We start from the raw sequence: 20081 nt of genomic DNA, 5'->3' as shown, positions 1-20081 counted from the left end.
ACATGCATGAACCACCAATAAAATACATATCTCTCTCATTTTTGAGTATTAAATAAGTCTCTTTGGGTCATGCATGTCATGTGAGAATAAATGTTATATATGTAAAAAATACAAATAGATTCTCAGTTTTAACTCTTATTACATTTATGTATTATGTTTCTATGTCTCAAATAACCGAATTAATTTTCAAAAATAATCGTATAAGATTCAGTAACTTTCTATTGTTTTATAGAAAAATTATACATTATATATTTACCACTTTGATATTAGATGAAGAATATCAACAAAATTAATTATTTATTTATTCTCTTATTTATTTTCATCTATTTTTTAAATTATATTTTTCTTGTTTTCCAAAAATGTGTAAAATAAAAAGACAAACGAGTACAAAAAATTGTTACCCTCTAATTATTTGACATATAAAAAAAAAAAGAGGGAGGGAGGGATCGGTGTGGTGAAAGGATATTGTTAGTATTCGTGACGGTGGTAGTACGGTATTGGGTAGTTGGTTTACCGACAATTTACGCCTTCAGATGGGTAACAGAGCTAACACTTTATTTTGGTTAGATAGATGGGTTGGCGATGTTCCTTTGTGTGTAAAATACCGTCGCCTTTATGATTTAACTGAGAACAAATTTTCCTCTGTGGCTCAAATGTTTGAGTGGGGATGGGATGAGGGTGGGGAGGCTTGGAAGTGGCGGCGGAGGTTATGGGCGTGGGAGGAAGAGCTAGTAGTGGAGTGTAGGACTTTATTGCTAACCATTCAGTTGCAGGTTGATATTGTTGATGCCTGGAAGTGGACCCCTGACATAGTTAATGGGTACACAGCCAGCGGTGCCTATCATTTACTCACAGCTATGGCGCCAAACATTGATCATATTTCGGCAAATCTCTTGTGGAGGAAGGACGTCCCTTTGAAGGTATCGGTGTTCGCTTGGCGTCTGTTTCGTAATCGTTTGCCCTCTAAAACTAATTTGTTCCGTAGAGGCATCATTCTTCCTGAGGATCAGTATTGTGTTGGTGGTTGCAGTCTTCATGAATCTGAGAGTCATTTATTTCTATCTTGTGAGTTTTTTGGACAACTTTGGCAGCTTGTTAGGAATTGGCTCGGTGTTCATTCTATGGATCCAAATCGTATTATGGACCACTTTCTTCAGTTTGGTTCCTCTTTAGGTATTGGTCACTCTAGACGCTCTTTCATGCATTTGATTTGGTTTGCTAGAACTTGGGTAATTTGGAAAGAAAGGAATGCTAGAATATTTCAAGGTAATCAAAACTCTCATGCACAGCTTTTGGAGAATGCCAAGCTACTTTCTTTCTGGTGATTTAAAGCTAATGCTGTATTTTTTTCATTATAGCTTTTTTAACTGGTGCCAAACCCCTTTTTTTTAACCAAAAAGAGGAGCAGTAAAGGTCTGCTACCTCAAAACTTCATTATAAAAGAGAGAAATACAAGAGAAAAAGGAGGGGGACAAAGGACCAAAACCTCCTAAAAATTGATAAACCTAAAATTAGGCATACCAAGACGATTTTTTACATAAACTTCTCTGATATCAAGAGGCACTTCTGACCAAATTGTTAAATTTTGGACAGTTAGCCCTAAAGCTGCCAATCTATCAGCACAGTGGTTGCCTTCTCTGTATATATGAGAAACAATGAAATTCATGGCATTTAGCAGTAGCTTACAATTGTACCACCTATTTCTCAGATTGCAAGGAATAAGAGCTTCATTTTTAAAAGCCATCACAAATAAAGCAGAGTCTGTTTCAATCCAAAGATTCGACCATCTCCTTTGGCTAGCTATCTCAATAGCTCTAAGCACTCCTGAAATCTCAGCATGGTATGCAGAACCACCTCCAATGTTCTCAGCAAAGCAACAAAGAGAAATAGCATCAGAATTCCTGAAAATACCTCCACAAGAAGAGTTTGTTGTGTTTGAAGCTCCATCAGTGTTGCATTTCACCCAGTTGGCAATAGGGGGCTGCCAAATCACCTCCTTGATGACTGGAGCTTTAGGGGAATGGATATTGATATTAAACTTTTTCAAAATGATAAGGTCCCTGACAGAAGAATTAGAAGCTTTTGATGTGTTGTTTCCTGACAAAGCTACACTAGAGATTATACTATTGATTGCTAATCTCCAATGAATGTTTTTAGAATGGAACTTGCCTGATTTCTATAAAACCAAATGGTAGCCATGATATTCACAATGGCAGCAGTCACGGCTATTCTACACTGTGGGGACCATCCTCTATCACATAATGTCCAAATGTCTTCTAAAGATTGAAAGTGCAGGTTAAGATTGAGAACGGAAGCTAGCCAACACCACAACCTAATTGCGAAATTGCATTCAAAAAATAGGTGAAAAGATGACTCAGTATGTATGGAACAAAGAGAGCACATTGATGGGATAGAACATCCTCTTTCCATTAGCTTCTCATCAGTAGGAACTTTATCATGCATTAATCGCCAAACCAACAAGGATTTTGAGGGTGGGATGTCTTTGCACCAAATTTTTGAAGCCCAATTCATCGAAGCAGCTTGAGGTTTTTTGAATTGATAAGCATCTTTTAGAGATAGTGTACCAGACGATGAGTGCTTCCAAATCAGCAAATCATCTTTGTCTTCAAGAGGGAGGATAACTTGTCTAACATGATCATTCAAAGCCGGAAATTTGATTGTGATATCATGAGGGATATTCCAGTGAAAATTGGTAATAAAGTCGCAAACAGCCTGTGGATAATTATTAGCATCCGTGTTGCTGAGATTGAGAGTGTTTTGCAAAGAATCTCCACACCAATTATCATACCAAAAATTAACATTTTTCCCATTGCCAATCAGCCAAGTTGAATTCTCTGTGATCACTGTCATTTCAGGTTTGATACCATTCCATAAAGATGAAAAGATGTGATAAATAATAGGTTTTCTCCTTTTGATAGCTCTACTTCTGAGAATATTTGCCCATTCTTCATTTGAGTGCAGCATATCCCAACCAAGCTTCAAGTTAAAGGCTTCATTCAAACAAACTAGAGAAGTGCCAAACCCCATTATTATGTGCGGGAAGTGGTTAATTTTTTTATTCGTCAATGAACGTTTGATGTAATTGGTGGTGATCTTTCTATGGTACACCTTGTACCTGGAAGATGACCTTTGTTCTAATATATCATTTTGATTTCTTCAAAAAAAAATATTAAAAAAAAATCATGAACATCTAAATATTTATATTAAACAAAAATTGATGCCCTTTATGAATGAGGCCGTGAGCGTTCACCCATCCCGTAAGTATATTATTAGGTGTCAATTTTCTTTATAGGAACCTTAAGTAAAAGATCTTATAGACGAAAAAAGATATAATAATTATCATTATAATAAATAATATTGTACTGTTAGCATTAAAAATGCCACTATTTTTGAGTTAGTTTTAGGTCTCAATAAATGTTCGACCTAATTTATTGCATATTATATGCAGGGGCCCGGGGTTCGAACCCCGGACACCCCACTTCTCCACAATTAAATTGTGTGAGCTCTAGCCACTAGGCTACTTGACCAAAAAAAAAAAATGTTCGACCTAATAAATGTGCGACCAACCTAGAGAATGCACTGATTGTGTTTATATTATAGAGTAAGGTTAGTTTGTGGCATTTGGAACGAGAAAGTATAAAAAAAAAAAAATCCACCCTAAATGCACCAAAATTATATGTTGACCTTTGTGATATACTCTTAAATCATCTGGAATTCTTGATGAATGTTTAAGCCAAAAAACAGTAATATTACACCTTTTGAAGAGTTCTATTGCCCTTCGCTCTCTGAGCAGTATGTATGTATTTTCGTTTTGAAGAGTTCTATTGCCCTTCGCTCTCTGAGCAATATGTATGTATTTTCGTTTCACAATGTTGTATTTTCGTTTTGAAGAGTTCTATTGCCCTTCGCTCTCTGAGCAATATGTATGTATTTTCGTTTCACAATGTTGGTCTTGAACTGGCAGAGAGAGTAGAGCTATTGCTATAAGCCAACAATCGCAAGTTTCAACGACGAGGGCAATTAGAAATCATACAGCACTTTGGAACTACAGGACATCCATGTTTTGCATGGAACAATAATTCAGTTCTAGACCGGGTGTAAACTGTTAATTTAGTGTAAAATTATATATTAATTACACAATTGATATGCATTAACTACTATATAATTTCCTTTTTCATATCCTTAACCAGTGCCCTGGGGGCAACGGTTAGCATTTCCCATATATATATATATATATATATATATATATATATATATATATATATATATATATATATATATATATATATATAGGATGTATACTATAAGAATGACCATCTTATATGAGAATGGTGAAAATAATTATCAACCATTAGATTAAAAGTAGATGGTTGAGATTTAAAATTAAATAAAAGAGCCCACGTTTTGATTTTGTTAAATTTACTTTGCCCAACATTTGGTCAAGGAAGAAAAAAGGTTTGCTTTGGGTGAAAAGGGTTTCGCTTGCTACCTGAAAGAAGAAGAAGAAGAATAAGAGGCGCGAGTGAGAGAAAAATAAAAGAGTGCAAATTGTATATTAATTGAGCATTTAAATCTCAGGCATTAACAATTCACCTTTTAAGATTAATAAGTGAGGTGTATGCAGTTCGAACGACGACCTGCATATATTGTGCAATGTCTTTACCAACTAAATTATACTCAATGGGACAATCTTTGAACAATATTAGGCTCTAAAATTACGTTTTACATTTTTAGTTAGCGTCTTTGTTGGCAAATCAATGAGTAAGAACAAGTCTGTAGCATCATTCTATCAATCAATTCATTGATGATGAGGGCCACAATGGAATGGAGGGAGGGCTTGCTTGCTGCCCATTTTGATGTTTTTTATTTTTATGTTGTAATAAAAGTGTAAGGGACCAATTCTGGCCAAAAACACTAAGTTTGAATTTCTAGTGTATTTTATCCATTTTAAAGCTTTCAAAAGCTTTAAATGGCGTGCTTGCTTTTTTTTAAAAAGAAAATAATATGCTGAATCAACTATAGTGAAAAGAAATCAAGAACATTAATGGGAGGGAGAAAAATAGCACATGACATCAAGGGAAAGAAGGAAGTGGTGCTGCCACACTTTAAAGCACAATAAATTGTTTTCTTTCAGGCCATTCATTGAAGAAATCAATTGGAGACGTTTTTAGCATCATGGGAGACGCCCCCACCATCAATTGTGGCTGCACAATCTCATTCTAAATCAATTTGTAACCATTTTTGCAATTATTCAGCACTAGGCATTAATGTTAGACTAATGGCTGAATTCTTAGAGTTTTTATGAGTTATTTTCTTTGATATTCCTTGTATTACAGCATGTGACCTCTTTCATATATATATAAGGGGCGAAAATTATGAATAAAAACAAGACTATTTTGAGTGAAAAACTACACCATGTGTGTTTTTGAGCAATTGCTCTTTGGTTCAGGATTGGACCAATTTTGATCATATCAAGAATCCTTTCTTGTGGTGATCCTCAATCCCATAGACTTATCACTTTCTTGGATTAGAAAGTGTGGCGTCCCTTTCTTTCCATTTCATTTCTCCATTTTATCCACAAAATCTGTTTGGGTCAAAATTCTGCCATTTATCCATTTTAGCCCAAATATCCATTTTTCATTCCGTTTTATGGCATTTTGAATAACAAGAATTTTAAAGTTCAAATTATCAAAGCAATTTCGTGAGTTTGGATGAAAAATGATCATTTTTGGAATATTGGACTCATCAATTGGTTACTTAAACGTTAAAACAATTTTGGATTTTAAAGGAATGTCCCTCCTAATCTGTTAAATAACCACATTGTTACGTTGTTGAGTGTTTGATAATTGTGGAGCATTGTTTTATCGGAAATGCTTAATCTCGCGACACTTATTTTCACGATAGACTCACGACATTTATTTTGAGTGGATAGCTGCGTTTTGGCTTAGTAATCATCACACATGACACAAGTGCAAAAGCGGTTACTTACTCAATTACCTTTTTTTATTTTTTTAAGGGGAACCTTTTTTGTGCAAAAGCGGTTACTTACTCAATTACCTTTTTTTATTTTTTTAAGGGGAACCTTTTTTGTTTTTGTTTTTGAAGAGATACTCCATGACTTTTATTATTGGAATAGAAAATAAAAATATAGTTATAAAAAAGAAAGTAAATTAATTTTTAGTAAATTCTTAGATACCCTAAAGTTTGGTTGAGTATCGGTATCCTACGGGCAAAATTCTTTCAAATGTTTTTTAAATAAATAAATATAAAAATATAATATGACACTGAATAATTGAATGATGTGTACATATCAAACTAGACTTCAGGATACAATCGTGTTCACCTTAACTTTTATGTATTGATAGTGTAAATTTTTTATTAAGACATTCAATCAAATCACGCCAAAAAAAATTACACTTTAAATGTATACAAATTAGACATATTTTGGCTTAATTGCATGCTTGAACCCTTATGCTTATTTTAAGGTTTAAGTTGGTCCAAAACGTTACTCACGTAGGAATAAGTTAGTCCCTTCCGCGGCATGATGCTGAGTTTAATAAAACAAAAAAAATTAAAAAATGTATTAAAACTGACTTTTTAAATAAGTTAAATTTCATCACTCATATTGTCAACCTAAATCTTTAAACGGTTGAGTGACGGAAGGGATTAACTTACTTCAATGTGAGTAACATTTTCCATCAACTTGAAACTTTTAAAATATAAGGGATTAACTTAAAACTTAAAATTCTTGTACCAAATAAAAAAAAACTTAAAACTTAAAATAAACATCAGAGACCAAACATGTCATTAAAACTCTTTAAAAAAAAATGTCATTAAACCAAAATTAAACTAAAAAATAACAAAACAAACTTGTAAAAATTTAATGTGTTTAAAAACTTGTAAATATTGAATGTTAGTGTGCACTAAAAAAATTGAAAGCTAGTAGCCTATACATGTTAAAAGTACGCTCGGGATAAATTCGCGAGGTTATTTTCGCTATACATAGCACTCCCCTTGTTTTATTACGTGACGATGTTCAGAAAATAATTTTTATAAATGTCATTTCGCTTGTTTATTTTTAGACGTTTGATGGGAGCATGCATGTTAAATTATTTACACTTTTTTAACTATGTAAATTTTTTTTTTTTGTTCAATAGCTTAGTGGCTAGATCACACACTTTTAAAGTGTGGAGAAGTGGGGAATCCGGGGTTCGAACCCCGGCCCCTGCAAACATTGTCCCTCTACCAACTGAGCTACACTTACGGGACACTATGTAAATTATTGATACATAACTCAAGTTTTTTAAAATTGTTTTGCTTATTAATTTTCAAAAGTTTAATATGAGTTGATTAACGAATTATAATATAATATGTATAACATTTACGAGGATTAAAAAAACAATTTTTTTTGGTAGTGAAAAAAAAAATGTTTTTTGTGATTTTGACATAAAATATTTTAGTGATTTTATGAAAAATGAAAATCAGAATCTATTTTAAGTTTGTTTACCGTGATAAAAATTACTTTTTTTAAAACAAATAATTTAGTTTGTTTGGATACAACTATATAAAAGGGATTTTTTGTTACAAAATTAGTTCAATATTTTAAATCATATTTTCTCTTCCCTCTAAAAAAAATCTATTCTATTTTTTGAGAAGCTGCTCTTAACAGCTTCTTATTTGAAGTTGTTTTTAGATTTTTTTTAGATTCTGATTTTTTTTAAAAACTGTAACAAACAGATATAATACTCTTAAAAGTGATTATTTAAAAAAAGTGACTTTTCTATTAAAAATGTTATAACAAACGGACTCTTAATTAATTCATAGATGGACATCGATGAGACACATATGATGAGGCATTAAGTCCTATCCTTCCGCCACTTTCATTTCATTTAAAGTTTTTTTTTTAATACTCATGTTTTATTACAAGTTTGAAAACAAATAAAACCCATTGCTAAAAAAACAAAAACAGAAAAAATATGAACGACTGTTTCTTCTCCTAACATATATCTGCAGCCACGTACGGTATGATGACATGGATCCTATCTCCATAGTCTCTATATTAGGAAATTTGAATATAAAAAAGCTAATATTAATGATACGTTACATATCTGTTATAAACAGGCTTTGACTCATTAACACTTTGCACACAATTTCTATCGCATCACAAGAGGCCGCCACAGGTACTTCTCTTCCTTTCTTCCTCATTGTCACTTGCCATCTAACCTTCTCGAAAAATTAAAAAATTAGCATATGATGATCATTGTTTCAATCAAATCATGTACTTATTTTATGCACAGAAATTTCACGTGCTATTTGATATATCTGCATGTATTTTATGTTTGATTTCGTCAATTGGAGCCTTCAAAAACATATTTGTATATGTAACTTTCATTTCATTATAATCTTATTCTTTCTCCGATCAAAAATGTTTTAGAATTGGAAAATTCAAGTTTTGAGGGTAGAGGTAGATAGATGATACCACTCTTAACTATTGTCAAAGTTTTTTGTGAAACAAAGTAGATGATCTTATGTGAAATGTAGACTCAAAGAGAGTTTATGAAGAACCCACATAACACATAAAATTGTGATATGTCATATGCGTAGTAGTCAATAGCGGCCGATAGCGACGCTATAGCGGCCACGCGTAGCGTAATGGCGATAAACAGCAATTAATGCTAATCGTGCGTAATCAAATAGCCGCCTCTTTGGATGCTATAGCGGCTTAGTGGATAGCGGCCGCCGCTATTTGGTTTTAGTAGGAAATTTTCAAATTGACCCTATTTTTAAAACTTTTTTTTAGGGCATTTTGAGGATTTTGTAAACCGGAACATTTTTTCAACTCTTTTTCTCCTCCACGAAACACACTCTTCTATCTTATGCTTTCTCTTGTTTTATGGTTTTTTATATTTGTTCTCTATTTTTTGTTTTTAGGTAATTTGATTTATGAATGTCTCACGAGATTTAAGTGTTAAATTTAATTTTATATTAAAAATAAGTTTTTTTTTTTTGAGAAATATATAAGTTTATTTATACCTTATAGTATTGTTCATGTAATTTGTCCAAAAAAATAATCAAATATCGGTAACCGTCATTTGTTATACGACTATACATTATCCCACTTTTTAGGTCGGCCACTACACACCGCTATCCGAGATTGACTACAATGTGTCATAGTAGGCGTAGCTATTCTAGGTTGTTCTAGCCGCAACTTTTATTATGTAAAAATTTGAGCTGAGGTTTCAAGGAAAGTTTCTTCAACAAAGAATTTTAGTTTTGGAAATCATAAAATCGTTCTTATAAGGCAATTAATGATATCAAGGATCATTGTAATTAACATGATAAATATTTATTTTTAATGGATTTTATATTTTGGTTGAATTGAAATAGGTTGAAGATTGAGATTTGAAGCATAGAAGTAAGATGGATTTTGCTTATGGACCTGGAAGAAACCATCTCTTTGTTCCTGGGCCTACCAACATTCCTGAACATGTTATTCGTGCAATGAACAGAAACAATGAGAATCATCGTACTCCAGCAATAACAACATTGACAAAAACTTTACTTGATGATGTCAAGAAAATTTTCAAGACTACTTCTGGAATCCCATTTCTCATCCCCACAACCGGTAATGTATAATTGGCCTTGACAAATTGTTCATTAATCTGTTTATATATGACTCTTCATTTGTTTTGTTTCAGGTACCGGTGCATGGGAGAGTGCATTGACAAATACATTGTCTCCCGGGGATCGTACTGTATCTTTTCTAATTGGCCAATTCAGCTTGCTTTGGATTGAACAACAAAAACGCCTCAACTTTAAGGTTGATGTTGTAGAAAGTGAATGGGGTCAGGGTGCTGATTTTGATGCTCTAGAATCAAAACTTGCTTCAGATAAAACACATACCATAAAGGCAATTTGTATTGTTCACAATGAGACAACAACAGGGGTCACAAATGACTTGACTAAAGTGAGAAAAATCCTTGGTGAGAATCCCTTCTAATTATGAATGTTATTCAATTATTATGTTAAATATTTTTGTCATCATCACAACTTTGTGTATTTTTTTTTTTTTTACTCAGACAAGTACCAGCACCCAGCACTCATTATTGTTGATGCTGTGTCTTCCATTGGTGCTCTTGATTTCCGCATGGATGAATGGGGTGTAGACGTGGTAGTGACTAGCTCTCAGAAAGCTCTTTCTCTTCCTACAGGAATGGGAATTGTATGTGCAGGACCTAAAGCCATTGAGGCTTCAAAATCTGCTACATCACTTAGATCTTTCTTTGATTGGAATGGTTACTTGAAATGCTACAACTTGGGAACTTATTGGCCATACACTCCTTCCATTCAGTTGCTCTATGGTCTAAGAGCAGCCCTTGACTTGGTTTTTGAGGAAGGATTTGAAAATGTGATTTTAAGGCACAAGCGTTTAGCCAAAGCAACCAGGTAATTCATAATTCGGTGTATTTGAGTCAGGTATTTGTCCATACTTCAGATGTCTAGTTCTGGGCAAGAGAGATATGTTGAAATCGCACATCAACTAGAGATTTGGTCAAAGTAATTTTTATGCGGATCGAAAAATTCTTATTTCTATTACTTGAATTTATTGTGTTTCCTATGTCTTATATGCTATATGTAGGCTTGCAGTAGAGGCATGGGGATTGAAGAATTGTTGCCAAAAGGAGGAGTGGTATAGTGCTAGTGTGACTGCTATTGTTGTTCCTCCTAACATTGATAGTGGTGAAATAGTTAGTAGGGCATGGAAGAGATACAATTTAAGCTTAGGAGGTGGATTGAACAAAGTTGCTGGGAAAGTTTTCAGAATAGGACATGTTGGCCATCTAAATGAGGTAAACTATTTATTTTTCATACATACATCACTGTCACATATTGCACGGATATTAAAAAGGGCAATCTGATGCACTAAGGCTCCCGCATACGCAGAGTCCGGGAAGGGGTCCCACCATTTTTGGTGTATTGTACGCAACTTTACCCCGTTTTTACACAAGAGTCTGTTTCCGGGATTGCACGGATATTAGTCAAAGATTTTTTTTTTTTTGGCTTTTCTTTAGATAGAGACATTAATTTATTCAATTATCTAATAGCATAGGCTAGCTTTTATTTAATCATAATAGCATAAACTAACTATTGTTGATGTTGTTATTTATACTATTACATTAATTTAATAAATCAAAGTACAAATAAAAAAAATCATTAGACAATGTTAAAAATTTATAATATACAAAATTGTCATTTATAAAAAAAAATTATAATCATTTCATATGTTATATATTTGCAGTTGCAACTTTTGGGTTGTCTTGCTGGTGTGGAGATGACACTCAAAGATGTGGGTTACCCTGTCCAGCTCGGAAGTGGAGTTGCTGCTGCAAGTGCTTATTTACTAAACAATGTTCCTATAATCCCTTCAAGAATTTGAGTCATTATTCTTGTGATTATTTCTTTTCTATTCTTTCATGTATTACACAGTATCTATGCCAAAGAAGATGTTGTTTCTTGTTCCCAGTTTCATTTGTTGTGTCACGTACTTCTTGTTGTACCTTAAATTAAGTTGATGACACACTATTATGAATATTGTTAGTGCTTTTAAAATTCACAAAACTTTTTTAAAGAAAAATTGTCTTTTAAAATCTTAATCCCGTACACTCTCTAATTCATACCCCCTAATTCATATTGAATGTTAACTTTCTCGGCATCAACAAAAATAACAATTTAGGTTGTTTGTGATTTTTTTTTTTTTTTGGGATCATATGTCAATATTCAAATTCGCAAAAGAAGGAGAGCAAAATAATATTTAGAAGGAAAATGCTACTTCTCAAGAAAAAAAGCTTTAAGAATTTTTCAAGAAATAGTTGGCAAATTTTAATTGGATGATTTATTTGTCCACTTCCTATTTTTCAGCCACACCTCTTAAGAATTTTTCAAGAAATAGTTGGCAAATTTTAATTGGATGATTTATTTGTCCACTTCCTATTTTTCAGCCACACCTCCTTGAATTGTGGCAAATAGTGCATTGTGATTGGCTATTCTTTATTCTTGAAGAATTCTTGATAAAATCTTTCTTGATAAATAGCATTGCTCTATTTAGAATAATGAAAGAAAAAAAAAAGATTAACTTATAATACTTCACTATATATTTTTTTTCAAAAATAACAATTCACCGAGTCACTTGACTTATATGAGTTGTTTCCTTGAAATACCATTCATACACATCAATTCATCCTTCTTCTGGAATTTTTTTTTTTTTGATTAAAAATAAAACTTGACTTATAGGAGAAGATTTTTTCTAACTCTTTCTCATTCGTCCTTGTAGAATATCAAGGGAGGTCTTTAGGGGCCCTTTGTGATGGGTTAGGTTGGACGAGGGTCCTTCTCCACACTACGTCTTCACCCTCCACATCTGAGATTTTTTTTTTCGTGACTTCTTCGCTGCTTAGAGCATCCACATCTGTTTGAGTGTTTAACAGTTTTCGTATAACTAATACTTAGTAACCACTTCTCTCAAACTCAAAACCTTATAAGATTTTTTTAGGGGACCTCAAAAGAATTATTAAATGGTTGCAATAAATTATTTATTTATTCATAATCATCTAATTTTTTAAATATTAAATTAATTGAATTATAAACAAAAATTTTGGTTTGATTGAAAATGAAAAAAAAAATATCACTAGTATGAAAAACTCAATTTAATTAAATTAAAAATTAAATTTAAAAGAAGGAGGTAAATGTGGTTATTTGATTTTATATGCAATCCATTTATCATCATCACTTAAATTACAAGACTAAAATTTTGGATCTAATTTTTTTTTTTACAGAGGATAAAATTTAGTTTGTTATTTTTACATGTAGAAATCAGTTTTAATTTTCACTTTAAAATTGATGACTAAATACCCCAAAAATTTCAGATCTCCATATATTATCATCATGAGTTATATAAGTATATGTTTTCCTATGAATTTTGGTTAACATTACTTAAATTTAATTTATTACCTTATATATAGAATTGAATCTAAATTTTATATGTATAATCTTGCATATGTCAGCCTTGCTATACATAGTCGGTCCCAAGCCTAGATGAAAAGGATATAGTTGTGTTAAGCCTCGATAGTAAATGTAGAATTTTATCGAATCTCTATGACATGCAGAGACCAAATGTGCAATGGTGTCAATGCTAGGTAGTTTCGTAGAAACATGTTGTAAATGGTCATTCACTCTAGTTTCAAACGATACAAAATCCAGCCATCTAATAAAGATTAATATTTCTTCTAAATCTTTTTTGAGTAAATGGTCATTTTAGTCCCTGACTATGTACCTCGTTGTCATAAAGGTTCTGGATTCAAGATTAAATACAAAGTAGTTCCTGAATGTGCACTTCCGTTATCAGTTTAGTCATTAGATTTAAAAACTTCTGCAAACTGATGAGGTGACGTGCATGAGGTATTACAGAGACTAAAGTGAAAGTAGAAAATGATCACTTTGATCCTTGAACTGAAAATCAATAACACCAAAATTGAATCTCAAATCCCCAAAATCCCGAATTTAATCCCCAAAGTGACCAAAGTGACCATTTTCTACTTTAACCCTATGACATCTCATGCATACCACCTAAATCATAGACCTTTGTGGCAATGATGTGCAGAGTCAAAGACCAAAGTGATTATTTACTTTTTTTTTGTTACAATTTTTTCCAAATCTTAAATGGTGTATCTTTCCTAGTTAAGTTAATAAAAAGCTCATATTATCACTGTCCAATTTAAATTCATGTCTATATGACATAAACCAACCCTAAAAAAAGGGTGGCTATGTAGCCTGTAGGTTCTTATATATGCAAGGACTTTTTGATCTCGAGAACTTCAAACAATGTTTCATTAACAAAAAAACAAGAGCCAATGAAGGCTCGGCATTGTTGATGATGCCACTTCTGTGACTGTGCATGCTTCAGTTGAATGAAGCAGGAAGATCCATGCACTGCACTGCACCCAATAATCAGTGCTTCACATGCTATGCTACTGGACAACCCGACAACCGTATCCAACAATGTCACAGTATCTCTATTATTTAATGCAAATGACTCAAACCATCACCAACCACAACATTTTTATTCTTTCTTTTGATTCAAGAGCTCCGAGTCTGGCCAGTAAGTAACACTCTCTTTCTAAAGATCACTCTATCGTATAAAATTTACGCGGATTTTGCCGTTTTATGTATGACCATTTTCAAATTGGTTACAACAAAATTCGATTTCTTGCAGCATATATTCACACAATCAATACATCGATGATCATTGAATTTAGATCGAACATATCATAAAATATGCAATTTTTTTAATTTTTTGCTGTAAAATCTGAGCCTAAAATATGAATTCGTCTATTTTAATCGAATGATCACCAATATACTATGAAGCACGGACACCGACACTCCGACACGGATAATAATTTGAGAAAATGACATATTTCAGTGTAATCATAGGTGTTGTGTCAGTGTTGGACACCGACGTGTGTCCGACACCGAAACATCTCAAATTCGAATAGTGTCGATGCTTCATAGGCCAACTTCATCAATTCAAAGTGTCATACTAGAATCTTGTTCCATATTCAGAAAGGTTACAAGTTGGGGACCACTGTTTGGCTAAAAATGTGATCATAAAAAATAATACCAACTCTAAACTATGGGAATTCAATCTTTTTTGTGTCAGTTCTTGCCAACACCTAACTACTATATGCAACAAGCGAATGACATAGACATGTAACAAAAGTTAAAAACAATGTCATAGAAACTGTAAAAGTTACATTCCATATTAAGTTAAACAGTTTTTTGTTTTCAACAACACACAAAACCACAAACATATATAATGCAATATTTCACAGTTTCACACACTAATCCTTCACAACAAGACATATAAGAATCTTTCACACTAAAATGTCTTAGGGATTATATAAATCGTGACAATAATAAAAGCAAAAAAACAGAAACATTTTCACACCATAGACAGTTAGATAGATAGAGTGTGTGTGACCATTATTGATACTGCTTAGTTCCTGCTTTTACTTTTTTCAACTGCTCTGGGGGCTGCAAAATGGACCACAACACATAATTTGTACTTGAATTGGAAATGCTAACATATAGTATAATATATATAAAATTTTTATCAAAAATAGAAATTGGCAAAGTAAATTAAGTTGAAGTAGGATTCTGTTATTTTGTGATAAGTGAACAAATATCTCTTTTTTTGAAGATCATTTTGTATATATATGCAATACAATTTTTAAGATTGATTGTGTTAAATGAATGGAATACTAACCTAAACCAATGGCATCAGAGCTCTTCATGATTCTTAGCCTCCTGCATGTATCAATAAACATCCTGCAAAGAGTTGAGATATATTAGGTGTTGGAATTAGTTTGCAGGGTGCAGATATAAAATCAAAGTGAAGTAAACAAGGTTAGTAAAACTTTGTTTATAAACATAGACCCTCTCTAAGAATTTTCCTCATCCCTTTCAATAAAATCGTATCAAATTCGCTATGGATTATTTACGAAATAAGCAATAAATACTATGAAACGCAAAATTGAAAACAGGATAATCAAAATCCTAAGCCCCATGTAACATATTCATTTAGTGTATGACTGCATGTTTGGAAATTGGAATCATGGTAGCACTGCGATTTTGTTTAAGCTCTAAAGTGTAACTTATGTCAAAATTATTGTGCTACACCATTATTTCGTCTAACTACGGCTAATCTAAACAAGCGCTAAGTTTTGAATTGGCTTAAATTGTTGGTCCATTTTAATTTGAAGTCACATTGTTCTGATTATACTCACGTGTCACCAACGCAGTACAAATAGTACAGTATGGTTTATATCCATTATCATTCAAGCTTTTATTGCTTTTGTACAGTCTTCAATAATGCCAAAAATGGCAGTTTCTTACCTTCTATTAATATACCTTACATGGACCACCTATTTCAAACTAAAATCACAATGCTGCAAAATTTGTATTTCTCTAATTATTTTAAAACAACTCATTATTTTTATCAGCATAATCAGACTGTATAAATAAATTTTACACATAAGTTTAACTACTTCATTATGTGTTTACGCCGTGATAAGATAATAAAATGTGATTAATCGTTTGTCTAAAACTTATCTACGTAGAATGTTGATGATGTATACTTATGTAGATGTAGATTGAATGTGTGCCGACACAACACCAACACACGTGGTTACATTCAATTATTCTATTTTCTAAACATACTACCAATGTCGACGATGTCGGTGTCATATCCGTGTCTGTGCTTCATTAATCGCATGAAAGAAAACCAAGTACATAAACTTACTCCCAGGGAACATCACCCACAAGCATCCAATCACCATCTTTATCCTCATAAGTAATAACATATTCTGAACCATGAAGCAGATCCCTCAGCTTGGTTTCATTCAGCATCTGATTTCCATGAGATTCACATTGACCTGAAATCACATCAACATAAGCAGTAACTTGATCCAGACACAAAAATTGCCTCAAATCGTTGAAAGACTATTTTTCTTTTATTCAAAAATGAACCTATTCCTACCTACCTATGGTGAAACAGCTGAACATCTTCTCAAGAGAAGAAGATAGTTGTGAATATGCAGTGTAATTCTTCAAGTCTACTTTTCTCAAATACGGAGCACCATCCATGCTGACCTTCACAAACACAGCACCTCCTGATCCCAATTTTCCATCAACCTCTTCATTGTTCTTTGAAGCAGTGGTCAATGAATTTTTCCTAAACGATCTTATTGGAGGCCAACCAACAACCTGTGCCCTGTCACACAAGATTCATCAATCACCATTCCGAGTTCATTTTCATTGTTAAGCCAAACCAAGCTTCTAAAAAAAGTTTGCAGCCGAAGTCTGGGCCGCGACATCGTGGTTTTTGATGTTGGCATGACCGTGATACAATCGTGATTCAAGCTGCATCAGCTGCATTTGACTATGACTCTCAAAAATCACAAAAATTGAAATGCGGCCACTATTTGACCGCAATCTGAGCTGCGACATCATGGCTTTTGATGTCGCCGCATTTGTAAGTAACTGTGATTCAGGCTGCATCAACAGCATTTGATTCGCAGTATCAAAAAACGTAACATGTCCTAAATTTAAAACCTTGCGGTAAACTCTAATGCCAATTCACACCACCCTACTTACTTGCTAGCAGGAGCAGTGCTATTTCCATTAGTTGCAGAACCATTAAGACTTGGTTTGCTTTCACCGACACCATTAGGCCTCTCAAGACCAATCTTAACTGTTGCTATTTCATCGGCTTTCACTTTCTGCCCGGCAACATTCTCAAGCATTTTGGAGCTAGGCTTCAATTTCTCCTGCATAATCAATTCAGAGGGAACTTTAATATTTAGTACAATCTTCCATTATTTTATAAAAAATTAGATAGATCATACACTTTCAGTTCTAAATTGCAGTCCGCAACTCAATTGCGGGTTGCATAAACAGCATTTTTCCGCATTTTAACTGCAATATAAAAGTTCGCAGCATAGCTTGAACCGCAATTTAAAACCATCATACACTTTCGATTGAATTGACAATTTACCTCTGAGAAAACATTCATGGCATCAGAAAACCCTCTTTTGTTACCTAAAACAGCAGGCTTTGATTCAAAAAGATGATCATCTTTTTGAGGGTGCAAAGGAAAAAGAGGCTTTTCATCAAACTGCTTTGAACTTCTCAAACAAAAATCTAATGAATCTCTTTCAGGAGAAAGTGATCCTGGAAGTCCCAATCTAAGCTCAGTAGCTTTAAGATTCAAGTTACTTTTGGTCTCATCTTTAAAAGATTGAATTTTTGGAACTGAACTATCCACTGATGAACAATTAGAGGATGATAATCCCATGTAGTTGAACTCTTTTGGTTTTGAACCATTCAAACACACACTTTTTTCCAACAAAGTAACATTGTTTTTACTTTCTTCATCACCTATTCCTAGCCTTGGTAGAGACATCACAATGAATTCAAAGTTTCAAACAAGTAAAAAAAGCTTCAATCTTTCAATACCCTATGAAAAAAGAACAACATTTGTTATTGTTCCTTAACCAAAAACATTGAAAAACACAACATAGTACTAAAACAAAAACATAACATATGTAATGTAGAACTCATGAAAAACACATCAAAGAATAAACAACATTTGTTATTGTTCCTAAACCAAGAACATTGAAAAACACAACATAGTACTTTAACAAAAACATAACATAGTTAAATTAAGTGCAAAACTCATGAAACAAACTATTAACTAAATCACTTTCCAACCACCATTTTAGCATAAAGATATAAACTTTCATAAATTTTTTGATGACCCATTTCATAGAAATTGATACTTGTGTTAATGGATTGGTCTAAAAAAACTGGTGGATAGTTTCATGAGTTTTTTGGTGACATGTTAGAGAGAAAAATGGAAGCAAAACATGGAAGGTGAAGATGAAGAAATGTTACCTGAAGAATGAGCAAGATCAAAAGAGTGAAGAAGAAGAAGAAGAGAAGTGAGAGAGTTTAGAGGTTTTGGTTGACAGTACAAAGAGAAAGGAAAGAAGAAACAAAAACTAAGAATCCTCCATTTGTCACAAAGTAACATAAACTGGACACAATGTATTAAAAAATTATAGACTTTAATTTAAAGAAAGTGTTTCAACAAAAAATATTGTTCCTTTATGCAATTTTAAAATCTTTTTTTATGACAAAAAGTTTGGGTGAATTAGCTCGGGACTCATCAGGGTCAAAGTATACATTAAAATTTATCGATGTTGATAGAAGATGTCTAATGATAGAAGATGTCTTATGATCAACTAAATTAACTTTCTTAAGCAATTTTGTTTTTATTGAGATAATTACTAATGTCACTTATTAATAGGAGGCCTATATAAATAAATGGGAAAATGTTGTTTTATTCTAAAAAGTTACTAATAAAAGTTAAAATTTAAAGTTGTTATTGTAGATAAGTTCTTTTTATAAATAAAAATGGCTATATGCCAAAATGTATTATTATTTACGATAAAAAAAAAAAATGAAACATGCCATTCAAATGTGTGAAGACAAAACTAATATATCAAATACTAGAGTTTTTTTTGGAATGTGTTTGCAATTTTTTGAATGAAAATATTTTAATTACTCAGCTCATGAAGTGGAGGTTGATTCATGTATAAAACAATGTTTTCTGATTTTAAGCATATATGTGATAAATTGTTATTTATATTTTATACAAATAAAAATTAAAATGAGTTTAATAATGGTAGGTTGATAGTGTAAAACAACTTTACACAAATTGGACCGTCAACTTATCACCATAATACTCATAAAATATTAACTTAATTACAGTTTTGGTGTCATGATTTTAACTCACTTGTAAAGTTGGTCTCCTTGTTTATTGACCATAACATTTGTTTGCGTGTCCCTGTAAGTTTAGTTATATTAGTAGAGACATTGTATAATATATGCAAGAGTCGAATTCAAACCTCGTTACTCCATTTATTTATGTTAAACAATGTTAATTTATAGTCCTCCTAAGTTTAGTTATATTGGTAGGAACATTGTATAATATATGCAAGAGTCGGATTCAAACCTTGTTACTCCATTTAATCACCTTAAAAAACGTTAATTTATAGTCATTATGTTGCTTGATCAAATAACTGAAATGACTATGTTAACCTCGAACTCCTCTACTTTATTAAAATGCTACTACTACTCACTCAATGTAATCATGGTGTTCTCCATATACTTGTATAATTTATGCTTCTCTATTTCCCAATTGTGTTTCTTTCAATCTTTGATTAGTATTATACCATTCTCCTTTGATTGTTTCTGACGGCCGGGAAAAAGAAACACACCATCCATGAAAGAGAGGAACATTGTGATTATTAAGACAAAGAAAAACATGGCATGCTCAACCCAATACTGAAAGTTTATCAACAATTTCATCAATCCACTCATTACTCTTGTTTATTTTAATAACAAAGGTGGCAAGATTCCCTTCTTCATGTCCACATCCACCA

At 32.6% G+C, this 20081-nt stretch overlaps 3 protein-coding genes across 3 annotated transcripts; 2 read left to right on the top strand and 1 right to left on the bottom strand.

The window, feature by feature from the left end:
- Positions 1–533: 533 nt before the first annotated feature.
- Positions 534–1325, top strand: LOC146922937 (uncharacterized). Its single transcript, XM_085711635.1, has one exon. The coding sequence runs from the start codon at positions 534–536 to the stop codon at positions 1323–1325; it is 792 nt and encodes a 263-aa protein (XP_085567761.1).
- A 6759-nt stretch (positions 1326–8084) lies between these two features.
- Positions 8085–11656, top strand: LOC146922936 (serine--glyoxylate aminotransferase-like). The gene is made up of 6 exons (XM_085715712.1): positions 8085–8201; positions 9409–9646; positions 9720–10004; positions 10101–10467; positions 10661–10871; positions 11321–11656. Exons 2-6 carry the CDS (start codon positions 9442–9444, stop codon positions 11456–11458), a joined length of 1206 nt encoding a protein of 401 aa, XP_085571838.1. The 5' UTR covers positions 8085–8201; positions 9409–9441; the 3' UTR covers positions 11459–11656.
- A 3150-nt stretch (positions 11657–14806) lies between these two features.
- Positions 14807–18678, bottom strand: LOC146922935 (auxin-responsive protein IAA8-like). The gene is made up of 7 exons (XM_085715711.1): positions 18529–18678; positions 17630–18091; positions 17230–17402; positions 16617–16846; positions 16376–16508; positions 15341–15402; positions 14807–15108 (listed from the first exon to the last, which is right to left on the bottom strand). The coding sequence occupies exons 2-7, from the start codon at positions 18035–18037 to the stop codon at positions 15071–15073; spliced, it is 1044 nt and encodes a 347-aa protein (XP_085571837.1). The 5' UTR covers positions 18038–18091; positions 18529–18678; the 3' UTR covers positions 14807–15070.
- Between the last annotated feature and the right edge of the window lie 1403 nt (positions 18679–20081).

Source organism: Medicago sativa, chromosome 5 (assembly GCF_051527215.1).
Source record: "Medicago sativa cultivar Bolivia chromosome 5, Bolivia_mono, whole genome shotgun sequence".
Taxonomy (NCBI): Eukaryota; Viridiplantae; Streptophyta; class Magnoliopsida; order Fabales; family Fabaceae; genus Medicago; species Medicago sativa.
Note: the sequence above shows the minus strand (reverse complement) of the source record. Positions and strands in the feature narration are given on the sequence as shown.